This window comes from Corvus kubaryi, unplaced genomic scaffold, assembly GCF_017639235.1.
Source record: "Corvus kubaryi isolate FWS band 111438036 unplaced genomic scaffold, C.kubaryi_AGA036_p1.0 37387, whole genome shotgun sequence".
Taxonomy (NCBI): domain Eukaryota; kingdom Metazoa; phylum Chordata; class Aves; order Passeriformes; family Corvidae; genus Corvus; species Corvus kubaryi.
The window spans coordinates 1,188,550-1,208,299 of NW_024581129.1; the positions used below are offsets into that span (position 1 = coordinate 1,188,550).

General features: G+C 48.8%; 1 protein-coding gene across 1 annotated transcript in view; it reads right to left on the reverse strand.

Moving 5' to 3' along the window:
* Positions 1–19,744, reverse strand: part of SYT17 (synaptotagmin 17) — a 34,927-nt gene extending 15,183 nt beyond the window's left edge. The window contains exons 1-5 of the mRNA XM_042037339.1: positions 19,705–19,744; positions 16,648–16,665; positions 15,196–15,344; positions 9,962–10,110; positions 8,927–9,546 (exon numbers count right to left, since the gene is read on the reverse strand). Coding sequence (XP_041893273.1) covers positions 8,927–9,546; positions 9,962–10,110; positions 15,196–15,344; positions 16,648–16,665; positions 19,705–19,719 — 951 coding nt within the window. The 5' untranslated portion in view covers positions 19,720–19,744. The remainder of the gene's footprint in view (positions 1–8,926; positions 9,547–9,961; positions 10,111–15,195; positions 15,345–16,647; positions 16,666–19,704) is intronic.
* Positions 19,745–19,750: the final 6 nt, after the last annotated feature.

The following is a 19,750-nucleotide window of genomic DNA, read 5'->3' on the forward strand; positions in this document are numbered from 1 at the left end:
TCACGGATCCCTCACCAGCTTCCCAGCAGCCATGCAAAGAGGACCTGTAAGGAGGCAGAGGTACAAGGTCAGTAGCTTCCAGCAGCTCCATTTTTAATGGTTCCAGGTAGTTCTGATCTTAGCAATATGCAGAACACAGACCCAGTGGAGAAGACATTCTCCTTCCTCCCCAGCCCCCATGGACCACAGCAGCCACTTGGGAAGTTCAGGCATGCAGGGGTTAATGCATCCCTGGGTCACAGCAAGGCAGTTCAGAGGAGACCATCCCTTGCCACCAGAGACTGTGGCACAGCATAACTGTGCCCTTGCTGCTCACCAGCCTGCACCATGGCCACAGCTCCACACCAACATAGCTGTTCAGCCGTGATTTCTGTTCCTTTTACTTAATCATGCTTAAAACTAGTAATTAAAGAGCTGGAGAGCTCACATCGCTGCTCCTCAGATGTGAGTGTTTAAAATAACCTCTCCCCCCTTGCATGACCTGGCTCTGAGAGGCTCTTACTGTCAGATGCAAAATACACACACTGAGCTACTCTGCAGGAGTGCAGAGCTAGAGCTTCATCCCAACAGTCAAACAGTCCAAAGCCAACCTAGATCAGGTGTCAGAGCCCATTCCCAAGAGGAAAAGGAGCTGCAGTGGTACTGCAATCCTAACAAAAGGCTGAAGTATCTTTACTGATGCTCCAAATACTAGATTACAGGAACCAGAGACTAAAGCGCTGGGTAGACAGTGAAGGAAAAGGCTCTCAGAAGAGTCACAGCCTGAACTAACCCAAAGAACCAGGTTCATCAGCAGATGGGCCAGCACATGAGGCACAATCCCTGGCAAACACATCAGTGGCTCGGGGAAACTGAGGCTGGGGCTGCAGGGAAACCCAACCAGGAAAAGCATCTGATTTCTTACCCTGATTCCTTTTGTGACAGCCACACTGTGGGGCAGTATTGTGACTACACAGCGCCCACACTCACATTTACCACATGCATTTTCTTTTGTTGCTACAGTATTTTTGCTTCACTGAGAAAGCACCTCTCTTCCATCAACCTGGGCCAGCTCCCACATCACAGTGCTGCTCCATATATGATGTTTTAAGTTCTTTCCATCAGAAAGCCACTGCCCAACACAAGCCTGACCCAATATGCACACAATACTCACAATTCTGGCGAGGCCAACCCATACCTGCACACACTGTGCTGCCCTGTGGTTGCACAGCATAAGGATCTAAGAGACTCACATCTAAGGTGGTCTAAACACCATCTAATTAATTTAAGCTATCACCTTTCATTTGATTTTACCCAGAAATGCTCCTCTCAGGTCTGCAGCTGGAACAGCCTGCAGACACGTTTATCATCAGGAACAGTCAGTGACTTTTAATGCAGTTACCAGGACAGGATGGAAGCATCACAGTGCCCACACCACCACCCTCAGCAGGAGCCACATGAGGTGGCCCTCAACCACAGCTCATTTTTTTAACATATCAATGACATTTTTAACAGACCCAGTCCTACTTCCACTTGCATTCACTGCCAGTCAGGTTCCATTCAGGCTTAAATTCCTAGAAATTCAGGTGCATTTGGACAGTGCAAATTGGGAAACTGATCAGTGATTTTATTACCTGCTGGGGAGAGACAAACAGCTCCAGCTGCAAATACCAAACTTCTGACACAGCCAGGTGGCAGGCTGGCATGGGGCAGTGATGCAGGACCTTTCCAATCACTTCAGGCTTACAGTGGTGAAAATCCACATTAACATTTGGGATAATTACTTCTGGAGCTGTCCATTGATGGAAGCTGCTGACCTTATCCAAGAACTGCAGGCAATAAGGCATTTCCCTGGGCCAGAGAAGAGCCATGAAGCTCACCAAGGGAAGGCAGATCTCCATGCTTCCAGTTTATTTGCATTTACACTCCATTTAAAAGGAAAAAAAGCCCGGTGTTGTGCACTGAGTGTCAGGCTGGATCTGTAACACCCACTGAGGCACTGGCAGGAGAACCATGTCCCATCACCCCTGCAGAGATTATGGAAGGAGCCACTGTAGTGTAACCACCACACTGCTGCCTAACCCACCCAGCCTTCCACAAGTAAAGGCAGGACCTAATTTTCTGCAGGGCCTAACCTAAAAGGGATATCGGCACCTCCAGAAAAATATTTCTGGCTATTTGAGTAAGGAGAGCTGTAAAATGCTATATTCTATAAGTGTGATCCACCAAAGGCAGCAGGCAGACTGTCAGCAGCTTTAATCAGTCTCAGATCAAGCCCGATCTCCCGAATCTCAAAGCACCTTCTGCCCCTTCATGCTTCTGAAGAGCGCCCACATTTGTGTTAATTATTTTGGGGGAAGGATCACACAGCCCCTGCCTCCAAGGCCACGGCAGGATGGGTGTGCTCAGAGGCAGCAGGGCAGGCAGGGCACGGGCAGCGCTCGCAGCAGCACCGGGAGGTGTCTGCAGGAGGAAGCCCGGATTCCCGGACAGCTCACCTCCCCGGACAAGCGACTCAGCCTTCTCAGGGCACTGAATGCCAGCAGCCAGCTGCCTCTGGTACTACAAACGCATTCCTTCCAGCTTAGCCACGAGGATCTGGGAAACGTGCTTCAAATGCTGCCCGGTGCCTCAGGAGATGTCAAACGCCCAGGAAAATGAATCGGTGGCTGACAGGCACCACACGTCAGGCTGGCACTGCCCCGCCGTGCCGTGCTGCACCACGCTCGCCAGCTTCCTCCTGGCCTTCAGTCACCTGCCATAATCAGCAAACAAGCAAAGAATTCACGGGCTGCTCCGAGAAGCAGGAGGTGCAAGGCAGGAGGCTTTAGTTGCCTGTGCTTTTGCCAACAAGCTCATGCCATGGCTCCCTTCGCTGATGTGACAGTGCTGCCCACCCACAGCTTGGAAACGCTCTGTGCTGCCAGAACCAGCGAGCCCCGAGCCCAGCCCCTCGTGCAGAGGCATCCTGTGCAGAGGCACCCTGTGCAGAGGCACCCTGTGCAGGCACAGCAGCATCGCCCTTGCTCTGTCGCACACCAGAGCATCCCCAGAGCTCAGGCTGAGAAGGGGGGATGCGAGTTCCTGCACGGGAGGTGCCATCGGCACCCTGCTCACCGGAGGGCAAGAAGTGCCTGCATTCTACACTTCCCAGGTCTTTTCATCAGGAAACTACAGCGCTGTTGGGTTTGCCTCCAATGTTTGGCTCACGGCAGCAGCGTGCAGAGGTGCCCCTGCTAAGGCATCAGTGCAGCTGCCATTATTATGCTGATGACGCTTCGTGCCCAGATCCCAGATGACCCTGGAAAAGCAATTTCCTGTTTGATGAGATGCCGGAGTGACACCAAGTCTGGGATGTCTGAGACTCTCCTGAAGCTCTGATTAACATTTCACTCCTGGCTGTATTACACTGCCAGGTTGGATTTGCAGCCTTGGGCTTGTCTGCGATCCAGAACCTTCTCCAGTTACTGCCTGGGCTGAACCCAGAAATTTTGAACCAGAATTTTTTCTGCTCTTTTATGTCATCTCTGAAACACAAAGAGGCTCCCTCAAAGGAAGATGAGCTTTTAATTAGTACCATTTGCACATCTTGCTTGGACCAGGTAATTCCTTCCTCACAGCTTCCCCCCGACTGTTCCTTGTGCATTGCTACAACACCAGCAAAACTCTGCTGAAACCCTTCCCAACAGGAACCAGAGCACATTACATCACCACAGACATCTATGCATCGCTCCTAATGAAGTTTCAGATTGATTTTCCTCCTCAAGGTTATCTGTGTTGGTACCTCCAGGCACATTAGAAAACTGATGGTTTAGAACAGTTTGCTCTAACAGGCTTTCTGCAGCATCCTGTGACACAGCCATTGTTTTGGGAGGGTTGAGCTATTAAGGACCAGAACCTGAGAAAAAATACCCTTACCAATGAATAGGAGCAGTGTTTCCTACATAACAGACACCAACTGGATGTGTGATGGAGAGAGTCACAAAATCCCTTCTGAAGTCTCACTGTCTTTGCATCAGTTTGGATGGCCATGAGAAAACCTCTATTGTGCAAAAAGCCTTGGGAAGAAGATACCCTATGGAGAGGCCCTGAACACCACCAGCCTCTCCTCTGGGCTCCTCCTCAGCAAAATACACCCCACAGCATCCCAGTCCTCTGCAGGAAGGGCAAAGAGTGAACAGAACTGGGGGGAAGTGATGAGGTGACCAAGAACACAGATAAGGATAAAGAGAAAACGATCAAGAAGAAAAATTTTTCAGCGCTGCAGCTTTAAAGACAGGAAAGGGGGAAGAAAACCACTGAAATGGAACTGGGGAAAAATAAACATGCAGAGTGAAAGAAAAGAAGATAGTAGAACAACACAAGACAAAATATGAAAACAAACCACAGGTTAATTGCTAAAAATGTTGTTATCATGATGGACAAGCATCCATCACAGCATCCCAGCACAGTTCCAACTCCAGTGACCTGCAGGGTGGGTGTATCCTGCCCTCTGCCAGGCTTTCCCCAGGGCATCTCCTCCAATGGCCACAGGTAAATCCCTTCCAGGGTGGTTTTAACATCCTGCTGCTGAGCAAACACGGCCCCATGTAACCATCTCGTACCATCTTGAACATCACAACTGACAGGTCGTTCTAGTGCACTCATAGTATGAGGTTAAAAAAGCAAGTCCAATCCATACTCCCTCTACTATAAAAATGACTTAATTTGAGGGAAGAAGGAATTTCATGCTATTTACCCACCACAACTAGACAGGTTTTTTTCCTTTTGCAGAATGATCTCCAAGCTCTCATTACTGCTGGTCTAAAACATTTATTCCTGCCCACTCAAATCTGCCAAAAGAGAAATGAATCATATGTCAATAAAACTTGGGGTCCTGAACATGTGCTTCAGAATTAGTTTTAGTGGTGAAATATGTGAATCTGAGCCCAGCTACAGCAAGGCCTGCCAACTTCATTCATGGTAATTAAGCGAAGCCACACACATTTCAGGGGATATTTAAGGAGTGCAGAGTGTTCCTACGGGGACTGGACTCAAGAGCCTTTCCATGAGCAGCTACCACGCTTTAGAAAGGCATTAATTACCCTGCAAGAGAAAGCCTCCCAGAACTACCAAGGATGAAGGATTTGGCAATACCTGACATTTTCTATAAGGAATAAGTCCTTCTGCTTAGCTGCTGGCTCTGATGATGCATCGGGTGGCAGCTCCCTCGTGCCTCTGCTTTGGGCTCGATCCCCCTGAGCACCGAGTGCGTGATCCAAGCTCAGAAAGTGCTGATGGGCAGGTACAATCTTCTGCCTGAGGCTTGGCACCAAGGAGTTGGTTGCACTGGTTCCTCAGGCTGAGAGGACAGCCTGCTGCTCACCTGTACTCAGGTTCTCTGGCCACCCACTGCTGCTGGCAGCAGGACAGAGCTGCACGGCCGCCTCGTTACACCCAGGCAAAGTGCTCTGCTTGCTCACTCACGAGCAGCCCCGTGAGCTGGTAATGAAGATACTCCTCCAGTAAAGAGGAGCTCTACATCCCATCCACAGGCCTAAGGAGCTGATCTTGGTCCAGCTCGCAGTGGAGCCAACAGAGCTGTTGGCTGTAGAAGCTGGACCATGCCTCACCTGGGAGAAGCTCGCTGTCCCTGCTGACACTGCACACACCAAAAGATTCCTGACTTTCCCTACCTTTTGCAGCTCACTGGGGCTGGCACAGGGCTCCAGCTTTGGGATGAGGGAACTCAGTGTGATGGCAGGACAAGGACTCGGCCCCTGACTTTATCAGCACACTCTGTGGCTTCCAGGTGGAGCCAGCAAGTGCAAAACAGACGTTCATCTTAACTCTTGCCATTTGGCCACTTTCTCTGCTCTGCCACAAAGCCTCCCACTCCCACCAGTCTGAAGAGAAAACTTCTCCACAGCTCCTGCCATCTGGATTCACTTTCCTCCATCTCTCTCCAGCTCATGATGTTTCTGCCTATAAATTCCAGTCTGAAAAAAAAAAAAAAAAATTCACATATTTTGTGTCTTTCATCTTCACATATCACGTCTATGACTGCCTGTGCTTCTCTCCCTCCTGTTACTGCTTATCCAAGCACCTGCTTCAGCCTTTTCTCCTGTGGCTGTGGGGTGCTGCCAGCTGCTGCTCCGTGTCACAGTCCCGGGGCAGCCAACCCAGACTGGCAAATTTTCCTCGACTAATGATCAGAACTGCACCACAGCACCACAGCAGTTTGTGCTGCTCACCAGGATCCAAGGACACCTTCTGCAAAATAAAATGCAACTGCACATAGGTATTTTTTTGCTCCCGTCTGTCACCATCTCTCAACACAAAGCACACTTCAGCAGGCTCAGGTTCAATCCAAGAAGAAACTGATAAAGGCTGTCTGTCCCTCAGCTAATCAAGCAAAAAAGTGAGAAGTATAAAAAAAATTGTCAACATGTCAAATCTATCATTCCACAGGCAGAAGGTTCCAACTAGTGATAAAAAAAACCTCAGAAATTTCCAGCACAAATATCACTGTTATCGAAAGACATTAAAATGTATTTTTTCAAAGCAATAAGCTCTATTGCTTTACTTCTTCCAGGATTTATCTTAACCCTTTGATCAATGAATTTAATCATCACTAGGATGAAACATGCCTTACTCAATAAACTTTAAAAATTTTATTATTGAGAAAATATGGGAAGATGATGCCAAGCATCATCCCTGGACGTCCTGTACAAGCATTGTTGCTCCCTTTACAGTTGCAGTCTGCCCATTGAGGTAAAAACAGCAAAATGGTATGAAAGGACCACTCTACTGATCAAAGTGTGGAGGACTTTTTGCTTAAGTTTTTCCATATGATAGCAAAGGGATAAATGCAAAAGGCTTCTAAGCCTACCCATTCAAATGGAGTTTTGTCCTTCTCCTTCCTTTTATAAATATCAGAAATGCCAACTTCTGCATAAATAATTTATCTTGAATGCTAGTGAAGCAGACAGCACTGCTGAAAACAGCAGCAGCTTTCAATGAAACTTTGGAGAGGGGAAAAGGAAGAGCTGGCTCCGAGCTTGGCACACAAAGGCAGAGATGATCTTTTCTAATCAAGGTCTGTATTAGCTGTGGAATGAGTCCATGTAACTCATAAAGAGATGAAAAATACAGAGAAGTATTTATCATGCAAAAGTGGGGAGTGGGGAGAGAAGCAAAACTGCACGGTGGGAGTCACAGGAGGATAATGGGATGCAGAGAGGAGGGCTCTGCCCTCAGATACACAACCCAGAGTCCATGATGAGCTGCTAATACCAAAAAGGAAAAGGAAAAAAATATTGTTGCAGGCATTTGTAAATGAACATTTGGGGGAGAAGCTCTGACAGTGAGAGGGTGCCAGGGACATGGTTTAGTGGTGGCCTTGGCAGTGCTGGCTTAAGGGTTAGACTTGATGATCTTAAGGTCTTTTCTGACCTAAACAATTCCTTGATTTTCCTTACAAATCACTTTGTAAGAACTGTCCCCTTGCCCCCCACTGCCTCTTCACTGAGCCAAGCAGATCCCACTGACACAAAGACATGTCCTACATAAACACATGTTCTGGGTCCCCATGATTTTGACTTGTGCACAACTTTCAAAACTTTCCCTTCTTGCCTGAACACTGTTCAAGCTAATCCCACAATGCTCCTACTCCTGTTACAGGAAATCCAGCTGGATAATCCTGCAGTTACCTGGAGCACTGATCTTCCTCCCCCTTAGGCAATGCAGCAGGTCTGAGCAAGAGAAAACAGTGCTCCCAGCCCCTCTGCACACCCAGAGGGGGCCAAGCAGAGTCAGAGCCCCAGCTGGCTTCACTTACAAACACTGCCTGGGGTATTTCCCTTCTGCAAGTGTCTGGTCACAGATTTCCACTCCAAACCAGACTCTTGGACCCACAATGTAAAACAGCAGTGAGGCCAATGATTTACTGCTCATTTCATCCAATATCTCTGGCTATGGCACCCTTTCGTGAACACCTAAAAATCAAAGAAAAAGTGAACCATCCAACAGGGTTTAATTCAGCAAAGACTCCTTGGAAATTGCAGTTGCAGAGCTGGAAAGGAACTGGGAGAGGCAAGCTAATTACACCAACCTCGTGTGACACTCCTGTCCTCAGTACAAACACTGGAGATGCTGCTCACACTATGTTCTTCTCTTGGTTCTCCACAGGGTTCTGTGCCTCCAGCTATGTGGGTGATACCACTAGTGGCAAATTTGGTAGGTAAGCACCATTCCTGGCTGCACAGCTCAGATCTTTCCACTGAACAGCCCTTTACCTGGCTGGCACGGAGGTGGCCCTTCCCTGAGAACAGGGATGAAAGCACACAGACCCTCTGCGTGTCCTCCTCCGATCCCATCGGATGGCTGACATGCCCAAAATGCATGCAACATTCCACTTGCATTAGACAAATGTTTGTGGCAAATTTAGTTCCTTCGGGGATCTGATGAAAATAAACCTATCACTCCTGTGCAGGTTTTTGCTCATGCATTATGCCACAAGTCTGTTTAGATTTCATCTTCTACCTGTTTTGTTGAATCAAATCATTACTGAACCAGCACCAGTGGTTCCCCTCATGTCCTCCAAGCACAGGAATGACCTGGGCAGGACAGTCACTGCATTCCTGAGAATGGATGCAGGTCACTGCAGTGATGAGAAGCACCTTCCCAAAGGTGCAGACTTCCAGAGCAGTCGTGAGTTGTTCTCATTTAAGCTGCCATAGGATCTTTGGTCATGACTATTAAAGACAGCTCCTCTACCTCACACTGTTAGTTATGAAACCAGTCGTAGGCCCACATTATTCCAACCCAGCAGATGCTGTGTTAACAAGATGACAATTACTAATTAGAAACAGCATTACTTGCCAACAGGCAAAGGAACCACACACACACACACAAAAACCCAAAACAGCAAGAAAAACTGTGGCAATAATCTGATAAATTCTGTTACCTGAGAACTAGGCACAAGAGCTTTCCACCAGTGTCCACCTTTCACAAGGTCTACATCGCTCAAGGGCATTGACACTTTGCCAATAACACAATGGCGTGAGAATTTGTCAAAATCCACTACAGTTAAAAGCAGAGTTCTTCTCTGGGCTTCTAAAAAGGGGATTTCAAATGTGTACCTCTCCTCAAACACCGGGTTCTGCGTTTTGCGTTTCACTCCGGTCTGCTTGGAGTTCTTCTGATCGGGAAGAAGGCAGATCTTCACGTAGGGGTTGGAGTGAGCCATGTCTTGCCTTGAGCCGTCGTAAGAAATTGGAGGAGGCAGATCTTTAGCCTCGATGACTCGCACTATTAGATAATTATGCAACAGATCATACTGAGTGCTAAAGTGCAGCATGCCCAGCTGGTACTTGGACAAGATCTCCTCGTCTGTCAAGGAGTCCATATCATCGCTATTTGAGTCAAGAGAGTACAGCCTTGGTTCAAATTTTCTAAAATAGTCATCTGGGGTGTAGGTTTTTCGCAGGATAGTTGGCTGAACTGTTTCTTTCTTAGCTCCTATTATTCCAAACTCGATGGGTTTGATGTCAACTAGCGGAGAACTTGGCCTCCTCGAGTCCAGACCTGAATGAGAGAAACACAAATCTGATTGTTAGAAAGTCCACTAAAGCAATTACAGGCGTGCATCAGCTTTGGGTGCTTCTCTGGGTACAGCTGTTCTGTGTCTGTGCAATGCCAGCACAGTGGGGCTTTTCTCCCTTGCACTGCCAACAGTTAAAGCACCCTCAGCTACGCTGAAGCACAAGCTCACCTACACCTTTCCCTCCCTGTCCATTCTCACGTGCAATTACCACGCTTATGCTTCAGCAAGAAAAACAGGGCTGGCCCCTTCCACTGTGCTCCTGCAAAACAGGATGAGATCTTAATCAATGTACCTTCAACTTGACTCGGTTCCCTGTCTAAAAGATGAAAGAGCAAGCACTACAGTTTGATTTTCTCCCCCACAAGAATTACATTAATGCTGGAAGGATGACCTTACTTGAAATCCGCCGCGTGAGGCTGTAAGTGGACCGTGATGTATCTGACAACGACCGCCTTCTGTCAGGGGAAACATCCTGAAGAGTGGGAGGCAGCTCGCTGATTGTATTATCAGAGTCTCCATCTTTGTCCTCATTTTGGCTGCTTATCCTGTTACAATGAGAGACCTTTGGATGATTCAACCCAGTACAAGGAGTATATACAGAATAGCAACGTGTTCTGGCATTCCAGGGCTAACCTTGGGTGCTCGTCCCTCAGTGGTGTGGGGAATCTCCTGATCTACCTGGCAAGCAAAAGGCTGAGCAACTGACTTCAGACCTGTGCAAAAAGCAGATTCTTCATCTTTCTGCCTGTCTTTCAAGCAGACTTTTATCAGTATTAGAGCACGACACAGGCCACTAAGACACATAGAACTCAGATGTTGATCAGAAATATTATACTTCTCTCTGAGGGGAAAAAAAAGAAAAAACAAAACCCCACAAACCTCCAACCGTAGCTTCCTACTGTAATTCACAGCTACACTTTGGAAGCACAGACTTCACTAGGAAAGAACCAGCACAGAAAAACCACCATGCTCAGATATCCCAAACCTACCACACACCTCCTGGTAAAATATTGCAGGTTTGCCAGTAAAGTTTCAAAACTTGATCTCATAAACACAATTCATTATTTGCTACTTATTGGAATGCCTTTTTAAATAACTGGCTGCTTTTTATCCACTTCTATAAACCAGATGTGATTCTCACCAGACAATAATTTTACTGCCCAGGGGTCTTGGTGGGAGCAGGGAAGTTGGCAGGATCTAAATGGCAAAGCAAGTTTTGTAGCATCTTTGAGAAGACTCCACAGAAGGCTGCCATCATAGAGAAGTCCACATGCAACTCCCCTTTCAGTTTGCTTAAATGTATAGGTGTACACACAAGTTGCTTTTAAATAAAACAACATTCTGGTTGAAAACCCCAAGATGTCACAGCTGCAGCAGCTCCTGAAAGAAGTGGGGATCTCCCAGCTTTGACTGAAAGAAGGGCAGGAGCAGACAGCAACAACTACAGGAGGGAAGGTCTGCAGCTGCGTGCTCAGAGGGGAGCGCTGCCCATGGAAATGCAATCACACAATGGGGACGTGACGTGCGGTGCATCCTGCAAAGCAGCCAATCCACGAGGCAGAAAATAGCAGCAGATCACGAGGAAAGCAGCAGCACAAAATGAGCAAAGCAAAGGGGAATTCTCTGTGAATTTTGCTTCCAATCCACCCTTTCTGTGTGCACAGCTCAGGTGGGTATAAATGAAATATATTGAATCATTTTCACTAGTAACTGATGACTGGAGTAGAGCAACTGATATATTCTGCAAAAAGCAGTAAACTTGCAGAAAAGCCCAACAAGCATTAAAAAAACAAACCAACCCCAAAAACCAACTGGAAATTCTTATCCAAGCCCACAAAGTCCACAGCAGGATCCATGCAAATCTCACCAATTCAGACTCACACGACTCATCCACACTAAACAAAAAAATTCTGTTAATAATCAGAACCAAACCCTCTGCTAAAGGGGCACACAGTATCTGCACAGCTCTGCAGCCCATTAAAGGCAGTCCCAACCATACAGTTTGATATATAATCAGTACTTGGAACACAAATAGCTTTTTCATGCCTAAATGCAGGTCCACACAATCACAGGTGGCATTTGGATATGCCTGTGTTTGAGAAGCAAATGCACAGAACGAGGCAAGGTGAAAAGGGAATCAGGAAGAGAGGCATTAAGGATGTTCTACAATGGGTAAACGTAATAGTGAGTTAATAACATACAGATGACCTTTAGTAAGGAAATTGCTACTGAGCCACAATAATTTTTCCTCAAATAAACTTTGGCTCTGGTTAAAGCCGCTCTGTTTCTGTTTAATCCGAACCTTTGGAAGGAGGAGTCACGTCCTGATTTCAATTCAGTCTCACAGTGGGCACTGTTTATCTTTGGGGTTTGTGTAGGATATTCCATAACAGGCAGCTCCAACATACACCCTCATTCCCAGACCATTTCTGCAAGGACCAGGATGCAAGTGCTCCTCATGAAATAAGAGAAGTTACCACGCACTCAGGTCAATGCAACTGGACTCACGGCAGGAATGGGTTTTTTTAATCTAAGTTGCCACTGCAAAAAATTCAGAAAGTGAGAAAAATCCATATTCTTTCAAGAGCAAGGGCTTAAACTTGCAGTTTTATCGTCCACTCCTGAATTTCCAGGACAATGAAGTGTCTCAGAGCTGCCAAAGGGAAAACCTAGGGCCAGAAAATAAAGGATGGGTCATTAACCACGGGCATTTAGATGTTTGCTCTTCACCAATGAGGACCATAAAAACGGGTTTTCCCTGGGGCATGGGTAGGAAGGTGAGGAAGGAACAAACTGCGTTCTACATTACACCAATGTGTCAGGCCCATGAAGAAGAGGCAAGATGGAAAGATCCCAGCTGAAAACTTAGATCTATTTTTAAAACACTTTCAGGCTGCAAGCAGGGAATACAATAAATTGATTTGTTCCCAAATTCAATGCATGCATCTAAATGCAAAATATGGTGATGTCAAACCTGTTTTTCATTGTAGGGGTTTCCACTAAATACAAAAACCTCCTTTTCAAAAATAAGAGAAAAAATAAATAATGAGGGGTCAACTGGCATACACAGATCCCTGAGCACTTAAAAACATACCCATTAAACATCTTAACACCAAGTCCAAACTCTTACTCTGCTCACACATCTAACTCCAGAGACCATTCCCTATGTCCAAAAATGATACAGAGATATAAAATCATAAGATCAACACAGTGAAAACAGAATTCTTCTTTGGTTTCTGAACTCTGAGTCAACGTGGGATTATTTCCACCTTAAACATGCACACACCAAAGGCTTGTCTCTCCCATTCATCAGCAAACAAAATATACCAAATCTGGCTCTTGCCTTTTACTTTCTTTTCCACTTCATCTTCCAGCCCCTTGTTCCTCTACAGCCTCACTTTCTCCCCCTTTCCTCTCAGTCACATCCCCTTGGGTCCTCTATTTCTCCCTATCTCCTCTGTTCTCTTTGTCCTCCTCACTTAAATAATTTCTGTGCCCCCTCACCATTTTCCAACAAAACCACCCTGGAACCACAAAGCACTGTCACACTCCCTGGCACCACTCTGGGTCCACGCCAGCTCAAGAGGAGCCCGCAGCATTTTCAAGCAAGCAAAGCCTCATCTGCAGCTCGTCCATCAGCATGTGTTAACAGGCATCCCTAGAGACCACAGGTTTGCAGCTGCCACAGGAGATGGTGACTTCACTGATCCTAAGGCACGGCAGCGTCCAGGTCTCCCAGCAAAGCAAAGCTCCTTCTCTCCTGTGTCCTCCTCTCTGGTGCCTGCTGCCCCTCTCAGGCTTTACCTCTGGGAACTCCCCTTCTCTCAGCACTAGAGCAGAACAGGGAGACCCTAACTGCACCAAACCACCCGGAGCTGGATGGAAAGATGGATAAATGGCCTGGCCTGGGGTCCCAGGGACCTTCCCAGGGCTGTCAGCATCCACAGGTGAAGCCTAAAGCACAACAGGGTTGGAGAACTGGGTTGTTTTTCTCCAGAGCATGTTGTCCTCTGCTTATGGCCATTGCAAGAAGTTACTGTAGGGGCTTTCAGATGGAGCAGGACCAGGGGGAAACAATACAGGCTGGAGAGAGCATTTCATGAGTCCAAAGGTCTCCATGTTCTCTGCCTGTGGCAAAGTCCAACTCATCTGCAAAGCCACCATACACCTGAGACTTGAGACAGTAAGAACAGGGCTTCAGTGCTCACATTGCCCCTTTAGCCACACAGAAGAACCCAAGAGTCAAAACCTACACCCTGGTACAATCATTGCACACCTCAAAACACACTGGCTGTCCCTTCAGCTACTCAGCACACCAGATAAGCTCTGAATCGTCCTCTTGCCACAAGCCCTGCTACTTGTTCCCAAGATGTAATTGCTCCTGCACCAATCTCTCCACATCCAATACTGCAGCCTCATCACTGTGCTCTCCTGTGCGTGATGCTTTCCTATTTAGCATTGATTTTGTTTCCATTCCCCATTAATTGCAGGTGAATCCATTTGTGACCATATATCAGACTCTTAAATACACTGCTCCACACTTTAAAACCACTCTAACACATCTTGAACAGCTCTACTTTTATTGCTTCAGTATTAATTACCATCCTGTTCTACCTGAATTCAAAAGAGTACGTGGACAAGACTGTGATTTAAACATGAGAAAATTTATTTCATACAACACCAAGACATGAACCTTCCAGAGCTGACACAGAATAACAGCACATACTCACAGGAGTAGATAAAATTACCTGAGTGTCTCAGTGCCCAGGGACCAAAGCCTGAACATCGTATGATGCACTGAATAGGCCTCTCCTGTGCCACAAGTTCTGGACACACTGAAGCCGTGTCCATCAAATGGTCTGCTCCACAAAGACAGCCCAGCCCAGCTGACAAGGCAGCCACTGAAACACCAGAGAGCTCTGCTGCCTTCTGGGTTTCACTAATTCCTCCATGGGGTCACCCCTGTGCTGCAGATTCCTGACTGAGAGGAGGAGGACTTCACTGACTTCCTTTGTAAAGGATTTGCAAATATACTAACCAAAGCTCCAGATAAAACTTGGTGCTGTGGTTCTTTAATGATTTGAGAAGAAATTCTGAAGAGTGCTATGGAGATCAAGTCCTGCTAAATGAAACTTTAAATTAATTTCCCCTTCAGAGCACGTAGGAGCTATGCTTTTTCATCTGCCTATGTGATAACCACCTTCATGCTAGGATAAGAAAGTATTTGGAAACAACCTCATCAGCATTTCAGCCAAGTTGAAGTGCTCCAATTCCAAAATGAACTGGTCCATTTGAAGAGGGAAGAGGACTGAAGATGAAAGGCATCTTTAGAGAAGGGGGCACAGCTAAACCAGTTATCAGCTTGCTATGCCAGCTTACGAAACAACTTCTGTCTTACCCATCAGAAAAGGTTTTTACAAAGACTGACCTTGCTATTTAAGTTAACAGAGCTGCCCTTTCTCACCATGCCAGGAGAAGCCTGCATTCCCACCCTCATTCATTCCCTCATTCCTCCTGCTCTCTAACTGGCACCCTCTGAATGTCCCATTGCAATTCATATCAACACTCTCACCATAGCTGAGCAGTCCTATTCCTTGGTTAAAACTAGGAAATCATGCATCTAAACTTACAGCCAGGCTGGAGTTTGAGCAGGAAAAGGTCCCAGGATTTCAACTTCATCTTCATTTGTTTGACAACAGCTACAGTCGAAACACTTCTGACAACAATTTCTGCAAGTCCACCGGCACAGCAAGAGATCCGAGATTCGAGCGAGCAAACCCTGGAGCCATTGGAAACCAAAGTACAAGATTACAACCCATCAACAGCTATTGAGAAAAAACATTCAGCTGTATTTGTGTTTGTGTTTCTGCAACAGAACATTAAGAACTGTATTTATTTCATCTATACCAACAGACAAGTGCTGTGCAGTTACCAGCCCAACGCCACTGATGCCATAACAAGGCAGGAAAATAAGCATTCTCTGCAGGTATTTTCCCCTCTAGTGGCAATGTATTATTATGTAGGTTGGCAAGAGGGTGATTTACAAAGCACTATGGCACAGCAATATGCTGGAGTGGAAACATGTGTATTCCTCCACACACATCAACAATCTAATAGATCAGCAAACACACAACAGAAGGAATTAAACCAGAAGGTAAGTGAAAGCTTTGATTTAACCCAGCGAGGATCTATTTAATTAACACAGCGATGTGAACGCACTTCATCCCTGTAGATGTACCAGTAATATCTGTACAACCCATACACACAGAGCATTACAGCCCAACAAACTCACCACTAAAATGGATTAGCCAGAGCACACTATCCTCATGCTTCCCCTCTACTACGATGATTAATTTAATGAAGAACTTTCAATGGTATTTTTTAGAAGAATAGTTGACCCAGAAAAGTCTTGAATTTCTTAGGTTTCCGTGGTGGCTCTGGCAGCACCACTTTTAACAGTGTCAGCTCCCCAACTGAGTGGGCAGCACCCTGTGGCCCCATTTCCATGCCAGACCCACAGCCTTACCCCCACACTTCAAAGCTCTGCTTTGAGAGGAGCAGAGAGCCAAACCTCAGCTCATTTCCCACCCACAGCAGCCCCAGCTTCACGAGAGGGCTCATTAAGCAGCACAAGGGCACTGCTCTGTGGGCACAGAGCGAGACACACAGCTGCAAGGGCACAGCACCTGCACCCAGGGTCACACCGCTTTACAGCTGTATGTGACCTTGCAATGTTCCTGAGAAACTGAAGAAATAAAGCGTATGAGAGATTCTCCACGGTTATCTCCCCAAAATACTCGAGACATTTGCAGTATTCGTGAGTGCAGACCATGTGGAGGGGTTTCCTCAGAGGAACCTGATCTGCAGAGAAGACTTCACAGGAACAGGGCTTTTTGCTACAGTAAAACACACATTTTTTTCCATAAACAAAATCTGGACATTGCAAGCCAAAAAATTACCAGCCCAAAATGCAGTGCATTACTTATATCTAGGACATCAGTAAAGAGTCAGAAAATACGACACAATCCTCTCAGGATGGAGCGAGGAGACAGAGCGGGGAGTGAATCATCAGATTAACTCACCTCATTTATTGGTTCCAACTGTCCTTTTAGACATCCAGGGTGAAGCAAAGGGGAACAAAATGAAAAAGACAAAAACAAGTTAGCAATGCTCAAACAACTTTAAATTTTCTGCCATGACATGCCCCAGCCTGGGATGAGTTTGAATTTCTGGCAAGACAGTACCTTGTAGATGTTAGAGGAAGAAGAGGTCTGACTGGGCATCAGCTTCTGCCATTTCCAGTCCTTCCCCACAAAGCTCCCTCTGCTCCTCCTTTCCCAGGAGCAAAACTCCCAAACCCATTTTGAAGCATGAAAATCCTGCTCCTTGCTCATGGGTATCACATGTAACCACTTATTTTGTTTTCTTTAGTAACCTGCTTCTAACTGCAGCAACTACTTACTGCTGACAGCAAACCACATCCAAATTTTTGGGTGGAAAAAAAGGCTTTTCTCCATATTCAGCCCATATCAACACAGTTCCAATGCCAACTCATTAAGGCAACCTTTCTAGGAAGGGGTGCAGACTGAATACTCTCCATTACACACACATCACTGGGCTCCTTCAGCCTCATCCTCAGATGTCACTTGAAGAACACAGAAGACAGAAGTTAAAGGCTGAAGTCCCACACTCCCATTCAAAAATCTGCACTGCAGCCACCTCCCCCAAGCCACAGAGAAAATCTACAGCAAAGAGAGAAGGCATCACAAACCAGTTTTTCATTCACAAAGCCACCCCTAGAACATTATCCTTGACCCATTATCCTACTCTTCCAAATGCAGAAATTGGTTCCTAGCTTTATGCTCATGACAGGACAAGAGCAGCCTTTTCTAAAGAAGCTGGGATGCAGACGTTGCCTTTAGTTCCAAGAACTCTCCCATGGACCATGTTTTGGTGCAAGCCCTCCTGTGAAACTTCTTGGAAGCCAGTGCTTCTCAAAAAGGCCACCACTTGTTAGAAGCAGTTAAAAGACTAGAAGAGCTGCAGCGCAACGAGACAAGACACTGATTACAGATACCCATGGGCCAACTGTTTAAGAAAATTCTGAGTGGTTAAAAGGGCTTTATAATTCCTTATTAATGCAAAGTTGCAGCCAAAGCGACAGTGTTTTAGCAGAGCTGCAAGGAGGATATTTAAACTGCTCTGAAACAAAGCGTCTGGATCGGTGCCACGCGATTGAACGCCGAGCACTGTCATGAGAAGAGAGGGCTTTTCCAAATGGCCCACAGGGACACACGGCAGGCTCACGTCAAGCAGCCCTCCTGGTCACCATCCATCACAGGCATGTGAGCCCACCCCTGTGTGCCACCGGCCCCGAGGGCACACGCAGCCATCCCACAGTCCGGTGACAGAGCGAGCCTGTGACCACCCACAAACGGGAGGGCAGGGATAAGAACTGAGTGTTATAGCGCTGAAGAGGTAAACAAGCCAACAGCGCCATACAGGGCTGAAATGCGGGGGCCCATGAAAGGAAAGCAAACACGACCACCTGTTCAGCTTGCACCCGGCACGAGGGTCAGGGCTGGGCAAGGGCAGGGCTCTAGGGAAGGCTGCCCCAGAGGCTCTGGGGGATCCCCGGGAGCACGGCTGCTGCGATGCGCTCAGCAACCCCTGGAGAAGGGCTCAGCCTCCAGGGTCGGGGAGGCACCATCAGCTCTGCCACGTCATCCCAACTGGCCGAGCAGACAACAACCCAGATGGGAGTCTCCAGCCACGAGGGAGCCCTCATCAAGGGCGAGGTTGGGGGCTGGGCTCCATCTCCACAACCTGTTGCAGGGCCCCCGGGTGGGGGTTTCCTGCTCCAAGATAGCACAGCCGCCAATCCCAGCCAGTTCCACAGACCAGTGGCAACAAGCCACCGTGGCAGGATCCCCAAGGATGCTGCAGCAGGGTGGGGTCCTCAGTGGTCACAGACCGTGTTTTGCCCCCGCAGTTACACCCCAGGGAAGGCTCACAAGCTCCATCGGCAGTGGACACCGCAGTCTGAGGACAGTGCGGTCCCCTCAGCCACACATCCCCCACCATCGCACCATGATTGAGACGCCGGTGTGGGGAAAACGGGATGTTGCTGCTGTCTTGGTCCTCACCCGGGTACCCCCCCCTTGTACCCACGGTTCCCGACGGCCGTGCTGCTGAAGGCCTGCCCGGCCCCCCTCGGGACCCCGCCGACCCGGGGGCGTCAGGAGCCCCGAGAGCCCCGACCCCGCAGGACACCTCGGGCGGGTCCAGCCGCGGCTGTTCCAGCCCGACGCCCGGGGCAGCTCCCTCGGCATCGGCATCCCCATCCCCCGAGCGGGAGGGGACCGCGGGGGCACGGCGGGGCGGGCGGAGGGCGACACGGCCCCGCGGGACGGCGGGCACGGGCGGCGTCTGTAGCGGGATCTGTAGCGGGGTCTGCAGCGGGGTCTGCAGCGGGGTCTGCACCAGCGCCCGCCCGGCTGGAGATGCCCCCCCCGCTCGGGTCCATCGCGAACTGGGCGGCTGCACTTGGGGTAAGGGCTGGGAAGCGGGCGGCTCGGGGGTCGCTCAGGGTCTGAACAAGCCCGGCAAAAATTCAGCCCCACCATGCTGGGAGAGCCCATCCGTCACCGCGCAGCCCGGGGCTCCCCGCAGCCCAGGGCGCCAGTGCCCCCCGCCCCGGACCGTGCCCAGGCCGGGGCGGCCCATCGCATCTCAGTCTGCCCGCGGGGTTCAGCATCCTCCTCCCTCCAAGAAGTCCTTGTTGTGCGGGATCGGGACGGGCTCTCACGTCCCCGGGGCCATCCCGCTCCCCCAGTAAAGAGAGGCCCGAGGGCTGCTCGCCAACCCCGCGGGCATCCTCTTCTGCCCCAGTGTCTCGCTAGCAACAGCTGCCGGCCCCGCTCCTGCCCCGGCCCCGCCTGGCCCCTCGCCGGGGGCTGCTGTCGCCGCCGGGAACTCCTCCCCAGAAGTTAACCCGAAGTTGAGCACCCGCACCGGGCGCGGAGGACGGGGGGACCCACCGCGGCACCGCACCCGTCCCGCGGACCCCCGGGGACCCCCCCCCCCGTCCCCCGGGGATCACCCCCGGCCCGCCGCGCCGCTCCCCGCTCCGCACGCACCTGGATGTACGCCATGGCTCCGCGGGGCTCCGCGGGCGCGCACGGC